At 39.6% G+C, this 21,604-nt stretch overlaps 1 protein-coding gene across 1 annotated transcript; it reads right to left on the bottom strand.

Moving 5' to 3' along the window:
* Positions 1 to 6,705: 6,705 nt before the first annotated feature.
* IL22 (interleukin 22) lies at positions 6,706 to 11,714 on the bottom strand. The gene is made up of 5 exons (XM_089527180.1): positions 11,520 to 11,714; positions 9,629 to 9,694; positions 9,377 to 9,526; positions 9,042 to 9,107; positions 6,706 to 6,855 (listed from the first exon to the last, which is right to left on the bottom strand). Exons 1-5 carry the CDS (start codon positions 11,712 to 11,714, stop codon positions 6,706 to 6,708), a joined length of 627 nt encoding a protein of 208 aa, XP_089383306.1.
* Positions 11,715 to 21,604: the final 9,890 nt, after the last annotated feature.

Raw genomic sequence — 21,604 nt, 5'->3', positions numbered from 1 at the left:
TCCCAATGAAAATGCCTTTCTATTTTACTATTTTCAGTTGTAATGTAATTTTGCAAATATGGCAATGCGATGTAATATAGGCCTGGTACACATGGGCCAAAAACAGCATGCCACTGCCAATACTAGGGTTTGGAAGAGCGCAGCAACTACATGCTCCCAAACCCTAGTACGTGCTGCCATGACTGCGCAGCCCCACCCACATGGGGCATGCATCCATGATGCAAGTGCTGTACAACTTCCATATGACACTGCGCTGCACTTGCATCATTGATGTGCCACAATGCGCTAATGGTGCACTGATTGCGGCGCCCACATGCACCCAAAACAACCTGCTTTTAGCGGGTTCTTTTTGGAGTGGAAGGAGCCCATATGGTTTGGTTGCTGTGGGCTCCCTCCGGAGGAAAAATGGGCAGTTCCAGAACGCCTTTTTGGGCTCCTCTCTGTGTGTGTGAGTGTGCACTTGTTTCCTGCATTACTGAGAACAATTCTCTGCTTGAAACCATCCTCTCTTTATAGACATGTCCAACCCAAAACCAGTTTCAAGACAAAGAAACATAAGGAAAAGCTTTCTCAACCACAATTAACACATGGCAGCAGACTGAGCAGACACACAGGTCAACATCTCACAGTCTCAGATTGCAATGATTATATTGTTGCTTATATTATAGTAAATATTTCAGACCTTCCACCTATAAATATAAATTTGCTTGCATAAATGTTACACAAATTAACATCTTTTGGGGGTAGCATAATTCCTGTTTCTGGCAACCTGCTGAGTGACTGTATCAAATGTACTGCCCTTTTCAACTGAACCTCATGGGAGACATTGCAGGAAGGAAATCAATTGAAGGTGAGGCATAAAAAGGGTCCTGCTATCTTGAGGCAGTCACAGGTTTAATGAATCCTCTTCCACTATGGTGGAACATTATAGTCCTCCACATGCAAATTTGTATTGCAGAATCCATACAAATGTAATCTTACAGTATAGGTTACTGTGTATCATTTTCACCTGCATAATAGGAAACAATTTCACCAGATTTTTTGCACTCATTGGCCTGTTACAGACTGCCAAAATAAAGCTGCTTCGGGTCTCTTTGGAGGTATGCTATTTAAATGATGCAGAGTCCGGAGGTCACGCCAAAGCCACACTCCATTCCCAAGCACTGGAGTGCAGCTTTGGTGCAGCTTCCAGATTCTTAGGATGCATGCATCATTTAAACAGCATACCTCCATTCTTTCCTTTTCTAGCCCCAAAGAAATATCTGTGTCAGCATCTCAACTACCTGAAAAGAGGGGCAGAAATTATGATATGTGGTCAGCTTAGCATTCTCATCAACATGCTGAAATTCAGTGCACTGGCGAATTTGTTATTTTGAGTAGATGTTCAAATATGCGACTCCTCACCACCCCCGCTACAGCCACATATTTCCATCCTAAATTTGCACGCAAAGCTTTAAATATTCAAAATGTGCAAATAAGGCCTAAATATTCTCAAATCTTCTAACAGCTGAAGCCTAGAGAAAAGAGAGAGAGAAATGTCATGCATTTGGAAGGATTCTGGGTCACTCAATAATCCCACAAATGTCATACTGTAAAGATCCTGTTTCCATTATATCTCAGACATGCCGCCTACTCAGCAGGATGTGGGATTTCTATTCAATAAGTTGTTCTACACTGCCTGTGCAACATGATGCTAAATCCTTTTGAGGTTATCCCCAGTAGATGCCTTTTCAAAAGCAGTAGGTTTCTCTTCGCCCCTTGCTACAGTGAGAAGGGGAGAAGAAGGATCAGCAGGAAGACCAGAATTCCTTTGCACACAACTTTCACTGAGCTGGCAATTTCCAGTGGATAGGCTACAAAACAAAACACGATGTTTCCATCCTTTCGTTTTGTAGGAGTCTGTAGCTGTCTTGTCCTGTTGGTATCACGTTTTACAGCTGTTTTATTGATCTTAATTGGTGAGGTTCTCTATTTGGGCCACAAGATGTGCTCAAGAATAAACAAAGAATTGTACCTGAAAAAGTTGCAAGTGGAAAGAACGTAAGAAGAGCCTTGCTCAAATTAAACCAAAAGTCCACCTAGTCTAGTGTCTTTTTTCCAATGTGGGAAGGCACCATGGTTGAAACAAGCATAGTATGGTGGAAACATCTCCCCCGGCATCTGATAAGTTTCCCATAGTCCATTTTTCCTCAGGCTGGTTTCTGGTGGCATGTAAGCCAGTCTGCTTTTGAAGGAGAGCAGGCCTCACTGTTGCTTGCTGGATCGGTTTGGGTTTGGAACTGTATAGGAAAGAAATTCTTTGAATGTCTTTGCTTCTAGGTTATGCTTTTTATTATTGCTGATTGCTGCCCTCACCACCATTTATGGCAGACAGGAAAGAAAATAAATAAATGAATAAATAAAGTAATTAAGTCAGTAGTCTGGTAGTCATTAAACTGCTTCACATATTTTCTCTCTTTCCTGTCTGCCAAAAATGGTGGTGGGGCTAGCTAATATCAATAATAAAATAAAAATAGGACTCTAAAGCAGTTTGGCACCACTTTAACTGTCATGGCTCCATCTTGTGGAATCCTGAGATGTGTAGTTTGGTGAGGTATTCAGCCTGGTCTGTCAGAGAGGTCTAGTGCCTCACCAAACTACAAATCCCAGATTTCTCTAGGGCGTTTTTCCAGCTCAGATCCAGGGTGATTGCGAATTGAGCAATGCGAATTCACGTTATAACGTTAATGTATTTTCAATGGGAGCTCTTCCCATGGGGCTTCTGTGGTGCTTCCAGACTGAATCCTTACTGGCTCCTCATTTTGGGGAGTCCGCTAAATAAGTGAGTTGATAGGATTCACTTTGAGGCTCGCTTCGAATTCACTGTGTATTGGTCTGGTGTGGAATGCCAGTTTGCTTGTGCTCTGGTACACCATCGCAAAACCCCTGGGTTGCAAATTTCCCATGATGCCGTGCTGTAATTTTGTCCCATTTGCTTGCAGTGCCCCCCCCCCCCGAATGAATGAATTCATGTTTTAACGTGGACAGGAGACATGCTGGCGAGGAAGGGGGAGATGGCGGGAGAGAGAAAGGGAAAAGAGGGGGGCAAAGAGAGAGAGTGGGGCTAGTAAAGTTTCTAAAGGACTCTTTGGGGGTGGGGAAGCAGGATGTCCTCCAAAGTGGGGCCAAGGTGGAGGCAGGATTTACTTCCAAATAGAACTGCAGTTTCTACACTGATTATTTTGCAGTGAAATAAATTTATTATTATTATTATTATTATTATTATTATTTTAAAAAATTCTTTCACTGTAAAATAATAATAATAACAACAACAACAACAATTTTGCCAGTGGGTGATACATTCGGATGAAGCAGAGGGCATTTAGAGATAGGTGACATTCCCTATCATTCACGTGAGGCTAGGGATGGAGGGTAGATCCAGATGACAGATCTGAAGGGAAAGAAACAGGAGGCTGGAGGGAGAGATGGAACTCCCAGAATTCCATAGCCTCAAGCCAAGTACCCCACAACAAACTCCAACTCCAATAATAATAATAATAATTTAAGTTATTAGTTTGCTGAGGCACCAGAGCTCTCCGGCAGAGAAGGCTCAATGTCTCAGGAAACTACAGTTCCCAGAATTCCATAGCACTGAGCCAGGACAGTTAAAGTGGAGTTAAACCGGATTATCTCCCCAGTGTGGATGCAACCTAAGAGAAGGCAACTGTTACAAAGGGAAGGAGAGATGTAGATGAAATAGATGAGGAGAATGATAGGAGAATAGATGTAGATGAGGCTGAAATGGATGGGGGCTCTGACAGGGAGGAACCCTTTGAATTTGGCTGCCAGGGATGGGAAACTAGAAGGGAGGAAGAAAGGTGAAGCTGTCATTCCCGTGAAAGTGGAACCAGGCTCCCTTCTTAACCCCAGAAGTGCAAAGGTTCAGGATGCATCCAGAGCCCCACTGAGCATGCGCAAGGGTCTCAATTTGAATCATTGAATCTGCATGGCATGCATCGGTGTGGTAATACAATGTGCACTCACTCTGCTTTGCCTGAATCCACATCACATGACTTGCCTTGGATTCGATTCCCCCTCAGTTCGGAAGGGCAACGGAAGGGCAACCAGGTGTGATAAAACAGTCACGTTATAACATCAATTCACATCGTTCAACCCGCAGTCACCCCTGATCTTAGCTCCAATAACCTCAGTGTGATAAACACCTAGGATTGAATCATAACAGTTAAAGTGGTGTCAAACTGCTTTATTTATGCAGTGTGGCTACACCCCAGGGCAGAAATCCCCAATCAGCTATGAAAACTCACTGGGTGATCCTGGCCATTTAGCCTGAGAGGATGGCAGTGGCAAATCTGTGCTGAGGAAATCTCATCAAGAAAACCAACTTCTTTCTTCAAATTAGTCTCAAAGGTGCTAAAAGATCCCTTTGCATACTGATTTTCCAAACTGACACAGCTATGTCTTTAAATTCCAGAAAAACTTGGGACATTATCACACAGGGAATGTGATGTCATTGTCCCATCCCTGTCCTATCCTTCTCGTGCAATCGAGGGAAGGACTTTCACACGAAATTGCACTTATCCGGACATTGTCCCATCCGGAAAGCACAAATGGCAGTGATTGAGCAAATGACTTTCACATGTCATCGTGCTGATCTTGTCATTGTCCCATGAATAAAGAGGAATTGTCTCCTCATTCCCCATCATTCTGCATTATCGGAAGATTCCGTTAATACAATTCCTCTTCATTCAAGGGACATGAAAGTTCAGCTTGATCTCATGAGAAAGCCTGTCATGCAATCACTTTCACACATGTGAGAAGGATGGGATAAGGACTCCTGTCCTCATGTGATAATGTCTTTCATCACTATAAGTCAGAGTTGACTTGAAAGCACATAAACACATCAACAGTGGTCATCAGGTAGCTGTATGGGAGGCAAGAAACAAATGCATTTGAGCTGCCACTTCAAATTTGTCCTAAATTTGTACTAAAATTTATTTTCATATACGGTAAGTACTGTTGCAAAAATGGGTGAGTGAAGGAGGGAAAGGTGCATTGCAGACATGTTAAGCAGAAAGGTACTGTATATACACATGTATAAGTGTAGAAATATCACTCATAAAATTGACACCCCCCCAAAAAAAAAAAACTGAACCAAGTAAGTATGGTGGTTTTCAAAAAAGCAATCATCCCTTTCTCTGAGTAGAGTGATGAAAGGTGAGGGCAGGAAAATGACAGCGATGGCAGCTCTTTGGTGCTTCCCCTTAAATGTGCACTAAGAGGAATTGATCTTTGAATGGTCTGAATAAGAAGGAATTGAATAAGCTTTTCTAGGTTGTAATCAGGTGAAGTTATCATGTTAAAAGCTACAATCACTGTTAATGCACTTGCCATTTTCTTGGCTCTGCCTTTTCAATCAGGTATGTGCACTTTCCTAGACCCACCCACACCTGGTTGCCTCCCCCACACATCCAACAGCCACCATTTTCTGTACAGTAGTTCCCTCCTCATCCATCTAGCCTTTAGTGTGAGCACAAACAGTTACACCTGCTGGAATTTTGTAAGTTTTTTGGCATCAGTTTCCTTTGCTTCACTATTTAGGTCCTTTGTTACATGTCACTAAGTCTTACCCTTGATTTATCCTTGAGTCATATCAAAATTCATAATTTTGGCCCCACAACCTGTTTTTGACTTATACATGAGGTCGATTTATAGTCAAATATATACAGTAAATGTGTGGCAGTGAATTTATGAAGCTAAACACATCAATTGTTGAACTGACTTTATTATCATCTTCATCATCATGATCATTATCATTCCCACATGTTTAACACCAACACATCATAAACAATGCAGATTGTGGATTGACTGAGGCAATGTTTGATTACAGAAGGAAAACAACAACTAAAGATAAATCATAAATATATCCTAAGACATTGCTATAAATACAAGTTGTTCATATACATTATTTTTTGATCATATTAAATTTTGTTCATATAAATTATGCCCATTATGTAAAAATATAAGTTTATATAAATTATCCTTAAATAGTTAACATCTGCTAAAGCTTTTATAAAATACAATTTTTCTCTGAGAATAATAAAACAGATAACATTTTTTCCAAGCTTTGTTTTTTCCTGATACCCATTAACCAGAAATAATAATTATACATGTATCATCACATGACTATGAGAAAATTCTTATCTAAGTCTGGCAAATTCTTCTTCACTCCAGCCTTCCCTGGTGTGGTGAATCTACATGGTTTGAGCTATATAGCTTTTTGTCATCCCCATTGCCATATTGACCAGGTGCATCCAGAGCCACAAGACTGGAGAAGGCTGCTCTATACTTTATAAAAAAAATTACATCTGGAAGAACAGACAGTCCTTGGCTCTCCTACCCCAGAAGTGTCTCATTAAAGTCTGCCACTGTTCTCGATAAGCTGTATAAATACATTGTTCATATAGATATCGATATATAAAAAACTTTAAATAAATTATCATTTAAAATAAAATAAATTACCTTTAAAATCTTATCTGAATTAAAATGAAATAGCTGTCCTCTGAAGAGAAGTAAACTGTTTGAGAGATTCTGCATCTGAGAGCAACTGGAGAAATCGTTTACAAAAGTATAGCATAAAAGCACAGTTCTAAACCCCTTGTTGAGTGAGCAAAAGGTCTTGTGCAGTGCATTCTCTCTTGATATTTCTCAGTTCACAATAGTGGTCTTCTGTACATTCTTCTTCTTGTTCCCCTGTCTACTCTGTGTTCTCTGTAGCACTTTGGAGCATGCATCTTCCAAGTACTCAAACAGTAAATCCAACTCACCAACCATTTTGTTCTTTCCATTCTCTCCCAACTGTAGAATTAAAGCCAAAACAAGTTCTTCAATACAATGTGTTGTGTTGTGTGTGAGAGAGTCTTCAAGTGAGTCTGTTAACTTATGGTGACTCCATGTATTTCATAGGATTTTCTTAGGCAAAGGACACTCAGAGGTGGTTTTGCCAGTTCCTTCCTCTGGACCATTACAAACGGGCATAAAGTACGGACTGGGTCCGTATTAGGATTGGAAAGGGGCGTCACTTCCGGACGCCCCTAAACCTAATACGGACCGAGTCCATACAAAATGACGGCGCCCATTCCACACGGGGGCTGCCATGTTTACGTAGCGGACGTGCTGCGTCCGCACATCGCGCAGTGCATATGACGCTGCAAGTGCGCCATTGGCGCCTCGCGGCATCATATCCACACTGCAAAGAGAAGCGGTTTGGACACTGGGGCTCCTCCGTGCTGCAAATGAAGGCGGCAGCAGACCACCCCTTCTGGGCGGTCTGTAACACGCCTCTGAAATATATCCTACAGCATCTGATATTCATTGACAGACCACCATACAAGTGCTAACCAGGACTGGCCCTGCTTAGTTTCCAAGATCAAATGAGATCTTGGCTGCTGCTACACCATAGAATTAATGCAGTCTGACACTGCTTTAACTGTCATGGCTCAGAGAATTGTAGTAGGTTGTGGTACCAGAGCTCTCTGACAGAGAAGGCTAAATAGCTTACAAAATCACAGAGCACAGAATACCATAGTAATTAGTCATGGCAGTTAAAGTGGTGTCAAACTTTATTAAGTCTGCTGTGTAGATGCAACCATGATACCTGTGGCCAAGCAACATTAAAGTGTGGTCAATAATGAAAGTTATTAATGAGGAAGAACACACAAGCTAGAAGAGGCAGCAACGGTTTATTTTGGCCCCAATCTACAGAAAGGGTCTCTTTTCTCTCACTGCTGAGATAACTGAGCACAAACTTCTTTTGCACTTTGAACTCAGGCTGCAGCAGTTAAAGTAAGCTGAGGACAAAGTGCAGGGAGGAGAGAGAAATCGGGACATTTTAAAAGCAGCTGAGAAAGTAGCTACAGCTCTGAACCTCCCTGTCAACTGGTAGGCATAATGGGTGAGGGGATTTGGGGATTTCTGTATTAAAAAAAGAACTTGCCCAAACTACAAGTGATTCTGACTTCTGTTCATTTAGTAAATGCACAACAAAATTACTTTATTCCAAATTAGACTGGTAAAATAAAGAAAGGTTGGGCGGCAGGAGATAGAAAATGTTTAGTGTGTGAAAGGAGTGCAAATTTGGTTCTGATGCTGAAAATAAATTCTTGTTCTAAAGCAATAGACTCAGGAGCATATTCTTCCTTAATTCTTCCAGTCATAGGTCTGCTCTGGGTCTCCCTATATTATCTCCATCTGGTGGACACTGAGGACTTGGTGAGGTACTGGAGTGCTCTGGCTAGGAATTCTAAATACCCCTCGTGGTTGTTGTGTGCCTTCAAGTCATTTCCAACTTATGATGACCCTAAGGCAAACCTATCATGGGGTTTTCTTGGCAAGATTTGTTCAGAGAGATGTTGCCTTTGACTTTCTCTGAGGCTGAGAGCATGTGACTGGCCCAAAGTCACTCAGTGGGCTTCATGGAAGAGTAGGGAATCGAACCCTGGTCTCCAGAGTCATAGCCCAACACTCAAACCACTACATGTTGTTGTTGTTACATGCCTTTAAATTATTTCTGACTTGTTAAGACTATCATAAAGTTTTCTTGATGAGATTTGTTCAGAGGGGTTTTGCCTTTGCTTTCCTCTGCAGCTGAGAGAGTGTGACTTGCCCAAGGTCACCCTATGGGTTTCCATGGCTGAGTCAGGAACCCTGGTCTCCGAACGTCATAGTTCAACACTCAGACCACTACGCCACTCCAGCTCACTAAACTACAAATCTCAAGATTCCATGAAAGGGCCCTGAGCTTCTAGAAATGCAGAAGCAGCAGCAGCAGCGTGGATATTTGAGACTATAAGTCTGCCTGTCCTATGCTATACTTCTTTCTGTAGTGCTGCCTTTATTTAACATTGATACTATTCAAACCTAATTCCCCTACATACAGATTGAGAGGTTATAGCCCACAAAAGCTGTAGAATCATGCCTTTCCTAAACATCTGAGTTCACCCCTAGTTGTATAGAAAAAGGTAGAGTTACCAAAATCAACTTACCTGATCTAATTTGTCTTTCATTTGTTTCAGATTGCTTTCAATGTGCTTTTTTTCTCCCAATGGTTTCTGAAAAGGAAGGAACACAATGTGGTTTCATTTCACACCTTTCTCTTAACTTGCACTTTTGACCTGAAATTTCCTCTTCCTATATTAGTGGCAGTGATTTGGTGTATTGCTTTTTTGATGGATATATTGAGATGGACTAGTTGTATATATACATTGGACACCGTTTAATAGCAGGGGAAAGAACGGAACTGAAAAGTAATGAGATTTCAAGGAAATTGGGGACAAGAAATGAATAATAAGGCGGGCCAGCAGATAAATACCATACTTACACAGCCATTCAGATCCACAGACAAATGAGCCAAGAAATTTGCCACTTCCTGGACTTTGGAATGTGTTTCAGGAGAAGATTTTAGCTCATAGAGGACATTGGTCACCACAATATCTGTTACTCTCTTCATTAGGTAGCAGCGATCCCTCTCCTGTAAAACAATTTAATAAAATTATGTGGACTGAAGAATAAGAGAACACGCAATTTTTAAGTTAAAAAATTAATTAATTCATGTAGAAACTGGGAAGCTCACCTTGATGTTAACATACAGATGTTCCCCAATGAATCTGTTATCTGTATCTTTATCAAAAAGTTGGGCCTAAAAAAAAAAGAATCAGAATAAGCGTGTGGCAGAAAGATAAGTTCTTTTAAAACATTCTGCATCGTGGCAGCACAGCTCAATGGAACACTGCAGCTCTCCATTTTTTACAGACAATTTAGGGGCGAGTACTATATAAAAATACAGAAAATCATGCAAAGTAAAATTAAACTGTAGGAATGATGAATGCAAAATCCACTAGGCTAAGAAGGTCCAAGTTGTTTTCAGCTCATGAAGATCTATGCCTATACCTAATTTATTTATATCCCATGTTTTCCCCATACCAGAATGCAAAGTGGCTTACAAAAATTAAAACAAATACAGCTTAAAATATATACCTTATCAGTTAAAAAATATATCAAAATTATGTTTAAAACACAATTAAATAATTTGTAGAATTAAAACCATTTTAAAACATTAAAAGACAGAAGATAAAAGCCAATAAAACAGCAGATCACTAAAAGCCCATTGCATTCAATTCCCAAAAGCCTGCCAGAATAGAAAAGTTTTCACTTGCCCACAGAAGGACGGCAAGGAAGGTCTCTGGGGACAGAGTTACAAAGCCTGGGAGCTGCCACCAAAAAGGCCCTCTCTCTTGTTCTTACCAAACAAGACTGGTGTGACTGAGAGAGGGGCCTCGCCTGAGAGCCTGGGGAGACTCATACAGACACTATTGGATAACTATATGCCAGTTTCTAGTATTCCATTTTGGGGCAAAAGTCTGAAGGGCCTAAATTTCCTAAAGGCACCTGATCTCAGAAACTAATCTAACCAGATCATAGGTGCTAAGTAGGGTCAACCTTGGTTAGCACTTGGAGGAAGGAGATGGAAAAATTTCAGAGGAAGGAACTGGCAAAACTACCTCTGAGTATACCTTATCTATGAAAACCCAAGAAATTCATGGGGTCGCCACAAGACAACAAGCTACTTCACTACACTGGGGTGTGTGGTAGCCTCTGGTTTCACAATGAAATGTTTATTGTTGTTATTTACTTATATCCCACCTCTTTCCCAGCACTGAGATTTAAGGCGGTAGACAAAAATGAAAACAAATAAAATCTCATATAACTGGGGGGAAAACAAAAATTCAAATATAACCAAACCACCAATAAAATTAAAATGTGATTTTAGAGCATGTTCATCTAAAAAAATATACCACATGTACAGATGACAAGATACATTATTAAAAATTTTATCCCCTTAAATAGTCAACTCTCAAAGGCCTTCAAAATAAAATGTCTTCACCTGTCACCAGAGGGACCCCATGGAGGGAGCCAACTGAGCCTCTCTAGAAAGGGAGCCTAGGAGCAGTCATCAAGAAGGCCCACTCCCATGTTCCCAACAGATGTATCTGTTATCGTGGTGGGATCCAGAGAAGGGCCTCCTCATAAGAGTTCAAAACCCAGCCAGGCTCATATAGAAGAATATGGTTCTTGAGATAACCTTGATCCAAGCCATATATTCACATCCTTTGACACAAAAATAAAGTACATATAACAAAGCATAAATGTTTGCAAGGTCTATAGGCAGGTAACCCTGAGTGGCCAATAATGAGTAGGCTATGTGGCTGAGTGCTATATCATTACAGTAGCTAGATATGTTTTAGTGGATTGTTGTGATGTCCCTACTGTACTTTTTTGAAATATGTTGTATAAATTAGCTTATCTATATAACCATAAATCATCAGAGATTAGTTTCCTTTCAGAAAGAAGAAATGACCAAAAAAGAAAGAAAGTGTAGTATAAAATGTCAATAGCCCTAAGTGACAGGAGAGACACTATAGAAGGAAAAAACACTAATGTGATGCATTTGCTTAATGTTTTACCTGTTCAGCCAAGGTGTCGGTACAGTTCTTGATGTAGAATATCTGGAAGACGCTTTTGTTGAGTGTGCAGGAGTGTTTAGTAACAGCATCAGCTTCCTTTGGTGGCACAGGGCTTGCAAAGAGGAGAAAAGACAAGCACCAAAAACAGAAAAGCCAAAAGGAGAGGCACCTCATCCAGTTTTGCAGTGGATTCATGGCTCCAAAAGAATGGCAATAAATTCAGCCACAACCTAGAACCTTCATGAGACAGAACGAAGGAGAATTACCCCATAAAGACTGACAAATATACATATATATATATTCCATTACTATAAAATTATATTTATTAAAATGTTATATTTTTATTTTTTTACATTTATAAATTATAATGTGGTAGAATTTATATGGAGATATATACAATATTGATATATAGGAAGAGAGAGATAAAGAGAGATTGAAAAATTTTCTACTTACTTGTGGATTTTGGTCTGTGCTGCAAAGGAGCGGAGGATTCTCTTTTATATATACCCATTTTCACCTTGTTCAAAAAGGAATGATGAGTTACAGTGACATCATCTTGCTTTCCACTATTACTTCTGAGAATTTACTAACCACTCTACACAAAAAAGCCACAAGACAGAACCTCACAGGTTTTCTATTGTTTAATTTCTTACGAAGTGACCCTGTTGATCATGCTGGGGGCAAAAAGTGTGTGGTTTGAGGGGTAAATTTTGCTTACTTCTTTGGTCACCTAAATCTGTTGCAATTTAGGGTCAAACCAAATATGACACCAAATATGACACCATTCATACAATGCACAAGCACTATGAGGATCAAAGCAGGGAACAAAGGATTGAAGCCTCTTTTCAACTCTTTTAAGGTGCCATCCAAATTGCATTTCCCATAGTTGCGATTTACATTTTAAAAACCATTGTGCAATCGCTACTATAATGAATCAAAAGTAAGGCATATTGCGCTTAACAAAGTCTCTATCAATTTTTACAAAGTGTTTTTAAGCCCTTTCAGCCCCCTACCTTCCTCTTTGTCCTCTGTCTAACTGAACATTTTTAGAAGCAACAACATTGGGAAGATGATGGAGAAACATAGACCCTTGGGGTTTCCTCACAACAGCATGTCTGTCAAAAACATGTGATAAAGCCTGAGCTGGGAAAGAATGGGCTTCTATTCTATCTTAGCAGTGTGCTTTTCTACAGTAGGCAAGGTAAATAGCAGGTGCCTTCAGAATTCCTTACTGAGCATAGGAGAACAGCAAAACAAAGAAAAGGAAAATGGAGATCATCTTGCCTCACAATCTCATAGAATCATAGTGACCACAAGGGCCATCCAGTCCAACCTCCTGCCATGCAGGAACTGTCAATCAAAACATCCCCAACAGATGGCCATCAAGCCTCTGTTTAAAGATCTCCAGGGAAGGTTAAAAATTCATAGATCTAGAAGTTTGATCACCACCATGGGAATCACAAAAAGTGGAGACTTGTGAAAGAAAAAAACAATCTCTGGATGCATTTTGGAAGATGTTTTCAAGTGGTCTCCATGAGATTCAAAATGTTTTCATGTACTTATATAAAATTTACTTGACCTGTTTGTTTCATTTTGCATGTGCCTATTATTAGATTTGAATTCAAAGTGTGCTGAAATATGTGAACTGCTCTTCTTCTTTTTCTGTGTGTGTGTGTGTGTGTGTGGTGGCAGTGTAAGAATTTATCTCTATTCTTTCCATGTTAATTGTGTCTCTGATACCAAATTTTCTGTTAATGAAGTAATGTCCAGGAATACATCTACTTGACAAATCTGTAATAAGAAGCAAGAGAAACAGATTCATCCCTTTCTATCAGGGATCCACTCTGAAGTAAATTTGCAATGAGAGTGAGTGCCACAATGAAATTTGTATGCATTTTGGGTACACTTTTCTCTTAATGCATGTAATCTATTTGCAACCATTTCCCCAACTATATTAGTTACAACACCTTTCACTCACACCCACCAGCCATACCTCACTTGGCACTGATGACAAGTACAAGTATACTTTGGTTAACAAAGAACAGTTCAGCATATTTCAGCTGACCTTTTGTTCAAAAGTAACATTGTGCACATGTGAAATGAAACAACCAGGTCAGGTAAGCCTTATGTAAGTAAACAAAAACATTTTGGATCTTCTAGAGTCCACCTGAAAGTTTCTTCCAAAATGCAGAATGCCATGCCAGCCCAGGATTATTTCTTTTTCTTTCAACAGCCCCTACTTATCTCCTGATTTCCATTTTAGTGGTGAAACTCATAGAACTATTCTTTTTTAACATGCCAGGATAGCTGGTGAGGTGGGTTAATTTGTTTTCCTATTTTCTTTCTGTTTTGGTCTTCACACATGCATGCTCCACATGTGATTTTGGAGGCAGCAGTGTACCTTGCCTGTTGTATGTAAGCACAGACAGCCAATGGTGTCACTAGGGGGTGTAGGATGTGAGGACTGCACTTGATGACACCCAAAAAAAGGGGTGACACCCAGTTAGGCCCTCTTCCCAATGTGCCTCTCCCAGCTTCAGCATGGCAGCAGAGGCCTCCTCACAAGAAGATTTCTGTTGCCACAACAAAGGAGAGGGCCAAATGCCACCCTCACAGCTTCACCAAAGCAGTGGAGGTCTCTTTATGAAGAGACTTCCACCTCAGCAGTGAATGAGAAGGTGGAGCATGCCCTTTTGGCTGCTGCAGCCTGCTCTGCACAATGAGTAACACCAGAGGTGGGGACAACATTGCACACAGCTATAACAGGATCACCTAGAGTAGGATCCTATTCTTTCCAAGGCCAAATTTTATTGCATTGTTTACCACAGATATGCTGCTGCAACCCAACACACTCCTGAACCCAACACTGCAACCCATCACACTGGTACAACTCAATCTTTCTGTACCCCTCCTTCACCATCCTCCCAATAGCAAAGCACTTGAAGCTAGACAGAAGACAGAGGGGCTGGGTTCAGTTCCCATAAAAAAAGACTTTGTAAAAAGGAACTTATTTGCCAGAGGCTTTGTTAACCAAGTTATAGCTCTGATAATTCAAATAATTTTCAGAGTTCCCAGTCTAAAGCATTGTTAGGGAGAATTTTTCCAACCCTTCAGGTTGGTAGGTACTTTCAGTCAATGATAGCCAGGTATTCAGATTGACTTTATCTAGCCTGTAGAGCAGGCACTGACAACGCATAGCCCATGGAGTGTATGCCAACACAACATCTTTCCAATCCTAGCCCTGCAATTTGTCTGTATGTTCAAAAAAGGAAAATCTGAAAAGCTTCCAGGAAATGCAACTCTTTGAAAAGTGTCCAGGAAATGTAAGTCTCATTTAAGCATGGTGCACAGTTTTCCTTTGTATTTTTCTTGTTTTAAAATTATATGTAGATTAGCCATTTTTCATTTTAAAAATGGGGAAAATCATTTTCATTGACAGTGTGACCCACTAAGGGTACCGGGCTGTGTGACTATTGGTGATGGTGATGGTACTGTATGCCTTCAAGTCATTTCTGACTTATAGTGACCCTAGGGTGAACCTCTCATGGGGATTTCTTGGCAAGGTTTGTTCAGAGGAGGTTTGCCATTGCCTTCCCCTGAGGCTGAGAGCATGTGACTTGTCCAAGGTCACCTAGTGGGTTTCATGGCTGAACAAGAAATTGAACTCTTGTCTCCAGAGTCACAGTCCAACACTCAAAGCAGTACACCACACTGGAATATATATTACTGTCTATATAACAATATCAGTTCCATCCCCAACTATGGGGATGCACTGAAAAACTTCCTGGCTACCTTTATCCTCCTTCTCCAGCACTCTGCATAACTTGCCAGCTTCAAACAGGATCTTGACTTAAGAGAATAAATAATTGTTCACTGTAACTTCCTTCATATCTTTGCTGAACTTATGGTCTCAAGCTACTTTGTAGCTTAATCCTGTGCTGCTCTAATACCATCCATTATAAAAAGTGAAATGGGATGGTTATATGATGCCTCCTTTCCCCAAAGCAAAACTGTTTGTAAAGCTGATCAGTGTGAGATGATCTGCAGCTTGACCAACTGACATGTTGTTACCAGAACCAAATAGAATCCAACCAGGGACAAAAGTTTTTGTGCCACACTGGTAATATATTAATTGGCCCTACACATGCTCTCATTGTCTACAGAAGCATCCAAGTTATCCACCCATTTCTGATCAGGCGTTCCCTTGGCATTCTTTTCATTATATGTTCAACCTTGTTTTACCCTCATAAGCATAAGATGGCTACTTGATTCATCTTTAACCATTGTTGTAGACCTGACGTAGGAAATGTGTCACCCTCCAGAGATTGTTTGACTGTCACTCCCAGCAGTCATCAATATTGGCTGTGCTGGCTAGGGCTGCTACAATTTGTAGTGCAACAACATCTAGAGGACCACATGGTTCCCACCCCTGCTATAGATGAAGTACAGTGTTCAAGTCTAGCAATCACCCATGGACCAGGTTGCTTAAGCATTGCAGATGTAGTGCTGACATCAAAAGTGAGAGCTCTTCTCCCTAAAGATGTTTTTTAAGAGACACACTGATGCCTCTTCCAGGTAATAAACCAGTGCTTTTCCACACAGATATCAATGAATTTATTTATTTATTTATTTATTTATTTATTTATTTATTTAAAAGAATTGTTAATTGCTTCCCTACCCACCAGTGCCTCCAAACCAGTGCCACTTGCATATTTGTCTATGGATTTATAACTAAGGTTCATGCCTACAGATGCTCCCCAGTGTGGTCAAACAAAGACAGCATTTTCTATTACATCTGATTTTGTCTGTGCACTTATTTAGCTGAACCTAAAAATTTATCTAAAATAGACTTTGTTGGTGGGATTGGCTCAAGATATTTTCCAGAATGAGATGAAAGCAAAGATATGACCAATAGACTCACTGACAAGGAGGAAAGTAATCCACTCTTGGTTACAGTCAGACTGTCATATCCATGGAGGATCTGTTCTGGACCACCATCACCCCATGAAAACAAAAAAAATGCAGCCAAGATGTGACTAGTCGATCCACTGTCAAGTGGAAAGTACTCCACTCTTGGTTACAGTCAGACCTTCAGATCTGTGGGGGATCCGTTCTGGACCACCACCGCCCTGCAGATATAAAAAATGTGGGACCTCAAGTCCTGTTGTTTCTAATGGTGGCGCAATGTGTGCACAGCTGCTTGTACGGCCTTCATGGTGCACATGCCACCATTTGGGACAACAGAGCTTGCTATCCTCAAATACTCAGGTCCATGGATGGTAAGCCCGCAGATGATGAGGTCCCACTATATGTGGCTCACAGTGTCTCCCAAATTGTATAGGAGCTACCTCAGTGTTGAACCTCTAGAACCATGGTTCCCAAACTTTGGTCCTCCAGATGTTTTGGACGTCAACTCCCAGAATTCCTGACCATTGGCAAAGCTGTCTTGGTCATCTGGGAGTTGAAATCCCAGACACCTGGAGGGACAAAGTTTGGAAATTGCTGTTCTAGAGGGATAGAGTCCAAAGCTGAGAGGCCTCCAATATGTCTCAGATTATCTGTATGAGGAGCTGTAATAAAATCAAAGATGGATTCTCAAAGGCAGAGAGAAAGTCTGGTGCCTCCTCTCTGCCCTCAATAGAAGCTAATATGACTTCCAGTTGAAGATCCTGCTTCAGTACTAGCAATGAGACAATAGTGTTAACTCCAGCTGAGGACAGCAGGCTAGTTGAGGGGATCAAGACAGGCACTTCTGGATAAAGGCTCATTCTTTCAACAAAAGGGAATGGCTGAGGGAGTCAGAAAAGCCTGTTAATTGGTATAACATTAGTGTTGATTCCCACTTATTTTAGCTTGGTGCATGTTTTATGAGTATAGTTTTAAGAATAAAGGCAAAGTAATATGCTTAACCCATTTAAGCCTTTTCTTTCCAGTAATGTCTCAGATGTTAGTCTTTTCCCACTCACAAACTCTGGGGCAACACTTCAACCACAATTGCAAATAGGATTTCCCTCTCTGACTATTCAGAGAAGTCTGATATTTTCAACAACTGACCCATATAACATGGGGAGGGTTCAAAGCAACAGAACAGCAGACAGTTCAGAAGCCACAAACACTTCCTCCTTGATTTCAGCCTTCTGCTATGTACACCAAAACTATCGTTCTTAAATTTCACTCTCCTACAATTTGCACAGACTTGTTTGTACCTAAAAGGTTGACACTGATTTATATAACTAGTGAATAAATTATGATAATACACGTATCAGAATCTTGGATGAGATTTTCCATGGGCTGATATATATACTATCATAGAAAGTCCAGTCATGTTAAATATTGTCTGAGAGTGCTCTCAAGATGCCCAAAAGAACATCCATTTATGAGCTGAAAATCCCAATGACTTTTGGCAGAAATGTATAGTACTTTTCAACTTAAAAATGGACCCTCTTTTGAACATCTTGAGACACATCTTTTGTTTCTCCTATAAATTTCATTGGATGATCTCTGGTTTCTATTTCTAATTTCTAAAAGACCACATTTTCTGTACTCTGCAGCTGGCACAGTCTAGTACTATTAGTGTCAGCAAGTAGGGCTTAAATATTTTGTCAGGTAATAACTTCTATTAGCTGTTTAAATCCTTTTGATGGATAAAGAAATTGTCTCTGGTTAATTGAACTTGAAGACAATGAGTTACAAGAAAATATAGCTGCCTGTAATGGGTTACCTTTCTTTTCAGTAAGAAGACCATAATAGAATTCTATTTCAAAAGTAATGTAATGCATGGGAATTATGCCATCTCTCTCTCTTTTGATGTAGCAAGTAATGCTTTATATTACTATTGTCTAGTAGGCTTTCCAAACAACTTTTTTCACTGCATTTTAATTGACCTTTTCAAATTTAATGGCATTCTCTTTCCATACCTTGGTGTTTTAAGTAAAAGTAACAGATGACTTTCTGCTTCTCAACATTGTCACAAATAACAAGAACAAATTACATTTTAAAAGTAATTTAACAAGCTTTGTTTGGCAGCAATTTTTTAAAAAGAGTTGTTACTTTAATACAAATCCTTTAACAAATGTGTGTGGCCTAAAAGCAAAAAAAGTATGTTTTCTTCAGGAACATTACTTTATTCATACATAACTTTTTTCCAGATTTGTTTAATTCATTATCAAAGATTCACATTATGAAGTGACGCACAAATTTTTAAAATCAGATTACAGCCTTAGTGATAAAATATTTTGGCTATGGAATTTTCCCCTCAGAACCATACTCCCTTTGGAAATAGCTCATATACCCAGTGTGGTTTTAGTTTCTGCAAATCAATGTTGTATTTTATTATGTTTCTTGGTAACTTCATGTCAAGGTTTTTAGGATGTGCTAGATTCTAACAGTTTATTGCTATTTTTGGAGCAATATGTTATTATTATACTTGACTGCTTTGTACAGCATCTAGGGAACTCAATTTAATAAATAAAATGAAGCAATTTTGTCTGTTTGGCACAGGTCTTGTCTGACTACCCACTCACCTATCATCCATTAATGCCTGGTAGGTTATCAGCAAAGAGGAAAGCTTCTAAGCACTGACATGCCAAAAGTACCACTAAAATCTTTCTCTCTTCCTTTTGCCACAGAACACTTTCCAGAAATATGTTCTTGCCTGAAGCTGGAGTAGATTTTAAAAAATATATAAATACATTTTAAAAATGGGAAACCCAGGAAGAAACAGATTTTGTGTGAACTGTATGTGGTAAATAGGCCACACAACAAAACTGAGATTTGGGCAAATCAGATTTGGAATGTACTGGAGAACATAAAATATCTGTAATTCCTTAGAAAGATAGCTACTTGTTCAGCAGCATGTATTGCAATACCTATATATCTGCTTGTCTGTACATTACAACATTCATGCAATATTATTGTGCTCTACACATCCAATCAGTGAGAATTTTCAGGGGTAGTACAATCCATTCTTAATCACATTTCTAGCAGACAGTGTGAGACATGCAGACAATTTTTATTTTTAAGATTTCTTTTACTTCAAACATCTAAGTAGAACATAAGTGGAAGTAAGGAAAAACACTTTCTTACAGGCAGCATATCTACCATCACACTTCAGATCTTTGTGAAAACCTCTGGACGTACAAGATATTTGCAACCTTCAGCTAATTCTTGTTTGTTTGCTTGCTTAGTTGCAGTGTTTTGTTTTTGTTTTTATTGAGTTTTAAAACAGAAAACATACAAAATTTTAAAAACACTCTTTTACACAAGTAACATAAAATCATAAATCTACACTAAACTACAAGCATACCTCTAACTAAACTACCTTCCAGCCCTCCTAATTCCCCCAATCCCCCCATATAACTACAATTAACACAGATCTAATTAACACAACTAACACAAATTATAATTGACTTCCCAAACCTAGGAGTGTTAATGCTCAATATATATACGTTTTCTCAATAATGGTAACTTATCTTTATTTTTACTTCTAACCTACAGAAAATAAACAAAAATGCTTCAAGTCTGAAGTTCTGCTACCATAATCTTCCCTTCTTTCTTAAATGAAAAATAGTTCTTATTCTTTTAAACAGTTATCTAGCAGATATTCTTTGATCAGTGTCACCAGTTTGTCTATCTCAGTCAACTCAAAGATTTTTAACAGTCCACTCTTCTTCTGCAGGAAGATAATCAGTTTTCCAACTCTAGGCATACAACAATCTTGGGGCTGTAATTGATTGCGGTGGTTTGAGTATTCGACTATGACTCTAGATTCCCTGCTCAGCCATGAAAGCCTTGGGCAAGTCACATGCTCTCAGCCTCAGATGAAGGCAATAGCAAACTTCCTCTGAACAAACCTTGCCAAGTAATCCCAGTGGCCAAATACTTTCAGATGTTTCTTGGGGAAGCACTGGTATGGGACAGAGAATTTGTTTGGAGTTTTGGCAGCACTTTACAGAGAAACAGTACTGCCTGATAGTTTTTTGTGGGTTTTTCGGGCTATGTGGCCATGTTCCAGAAGAGTTTCTTCCTGACGTTTCACCAGCATCTGTGGCTGGCATCTTCACATGAAAGCCTTCGACTTCACAGTACTGCCTGAAACTGCCACAAACTCTTATCAGATTTAGAAGACACTAGTTTTTAGTAAGAGAGCACAGCAAGATAGCACCAGTCTAGCAACTGCTCTTCATATCTCTTTCTTTTACCCTGCATTTATCTTCTATGATTATCTTATTCCTCCATGCTCCTGCTCTTAGTTTATTTCAAGACAGAGACTGTAACGAAGACAATTATTACCTGGAAAGTGAAGAACATAGTTAGAACTTATGCACCAAATAAATTCAGCTTAGCCTGGAATAAAAAGCATTCCAGGTTGAATCCAGGCAAACATGGACAGCTGAAAGCACCTAAACATCTCAGGACTGATTACCTTAACCTGACTGTGAGCAATTCTAATGTTACATTCATGATCTCTGTCTCAGATATTGGTGTTGAGTCTATGTTTGGATAAATACCTTATTGAGAGACTCTCCTTCCATCTGTATCCCATTCATTTACTGACCAAGGCAATTCATCATCCCAGGATGTGAATGAGAAAACCAAGCAAAAGCAAAGATAACACTCAAACCATTACAGCAAAGCAATGTCATTTAACTGCAAACATGTTATCTCCATTTTTTCTCAATTAGCTGGTATCATTATACCAAATAGACTTACTTAGGGATGCTTTTGTTCACAAATGTTTAAGTAATCCTAGAGGTCAGGTTAACTCCCAAGTCTGCAAATTACTTAGCAGTTTATAAGGAGAGTAAAGACAGCTGTGCTGAGTGCTGTCACTCTCTGCAAACGCTGAAGAGTAAAAAGTTAACCATACTCAGATACTGCAAACTAATCAAGCCATAATACAAATTGCCTTCAGAAAGGTTAATAAGGACTTCATGGAGATCACAAAAAGCAGTTTGAACCTCTTAGAGTCACCTTTTACCAATATCCCTACAATACAGATTTGCTTGCAGTAGACTGGCTTTCATGTCCATGAGTTTATCAGAAGTTATTTTAGTATTTAGATATACTACTGTCTCATATATGCT

This window comes from Sceloporus occidentalis, unplaced genomic scaffold (assembly GCF_023333645.1).
Source record: "Sceloporus occidentalis isolate IW3139 unplaced genomic scaffold, rSceOcc1.0.p SCAF_5, whole genome shotgun sequence".
Classification (NCBI taxonomy): Eukaryota; Metazoa; Chordata; class Lepidosauria; order Squamata; family Phrynosomatidae; genus Sceloporus; species Sceloporus occidentalis.
The sequence above is the reverse complement of the archived record's forward strand: the minus strand, read 5'-3'. Positions and strand labels throughout refer to the sequence as shown.

What these genes read in the sequence shown, in the direction of transcription:
- IL22 (XM_089527180.1), bottom strand. Translation starts at nt 11,714, where the DNA reads ATGAATCCACTGCAAAACTGGATGAGGTGCCTCTCCTTTTGGCTTTTC. An exon ending in CCGACACCTTGGCTGAACAG is followed by an intron (nt 9,695 to 11,519) that starts GTAAAACATTAA and finishes TTTTTTTTTTAG; the next exon opens with GCCCAACTTTTTGATAAAGA. An exon ending in CTGTGGATCTGAATGGCTGT is followed by an intron (nt 9,108 to 9,376) that starts GTAAGTATGGTA and finishes CTTCCTTTTCAG; the next exon opens with AAACCATTGGGAGAAAAAAA.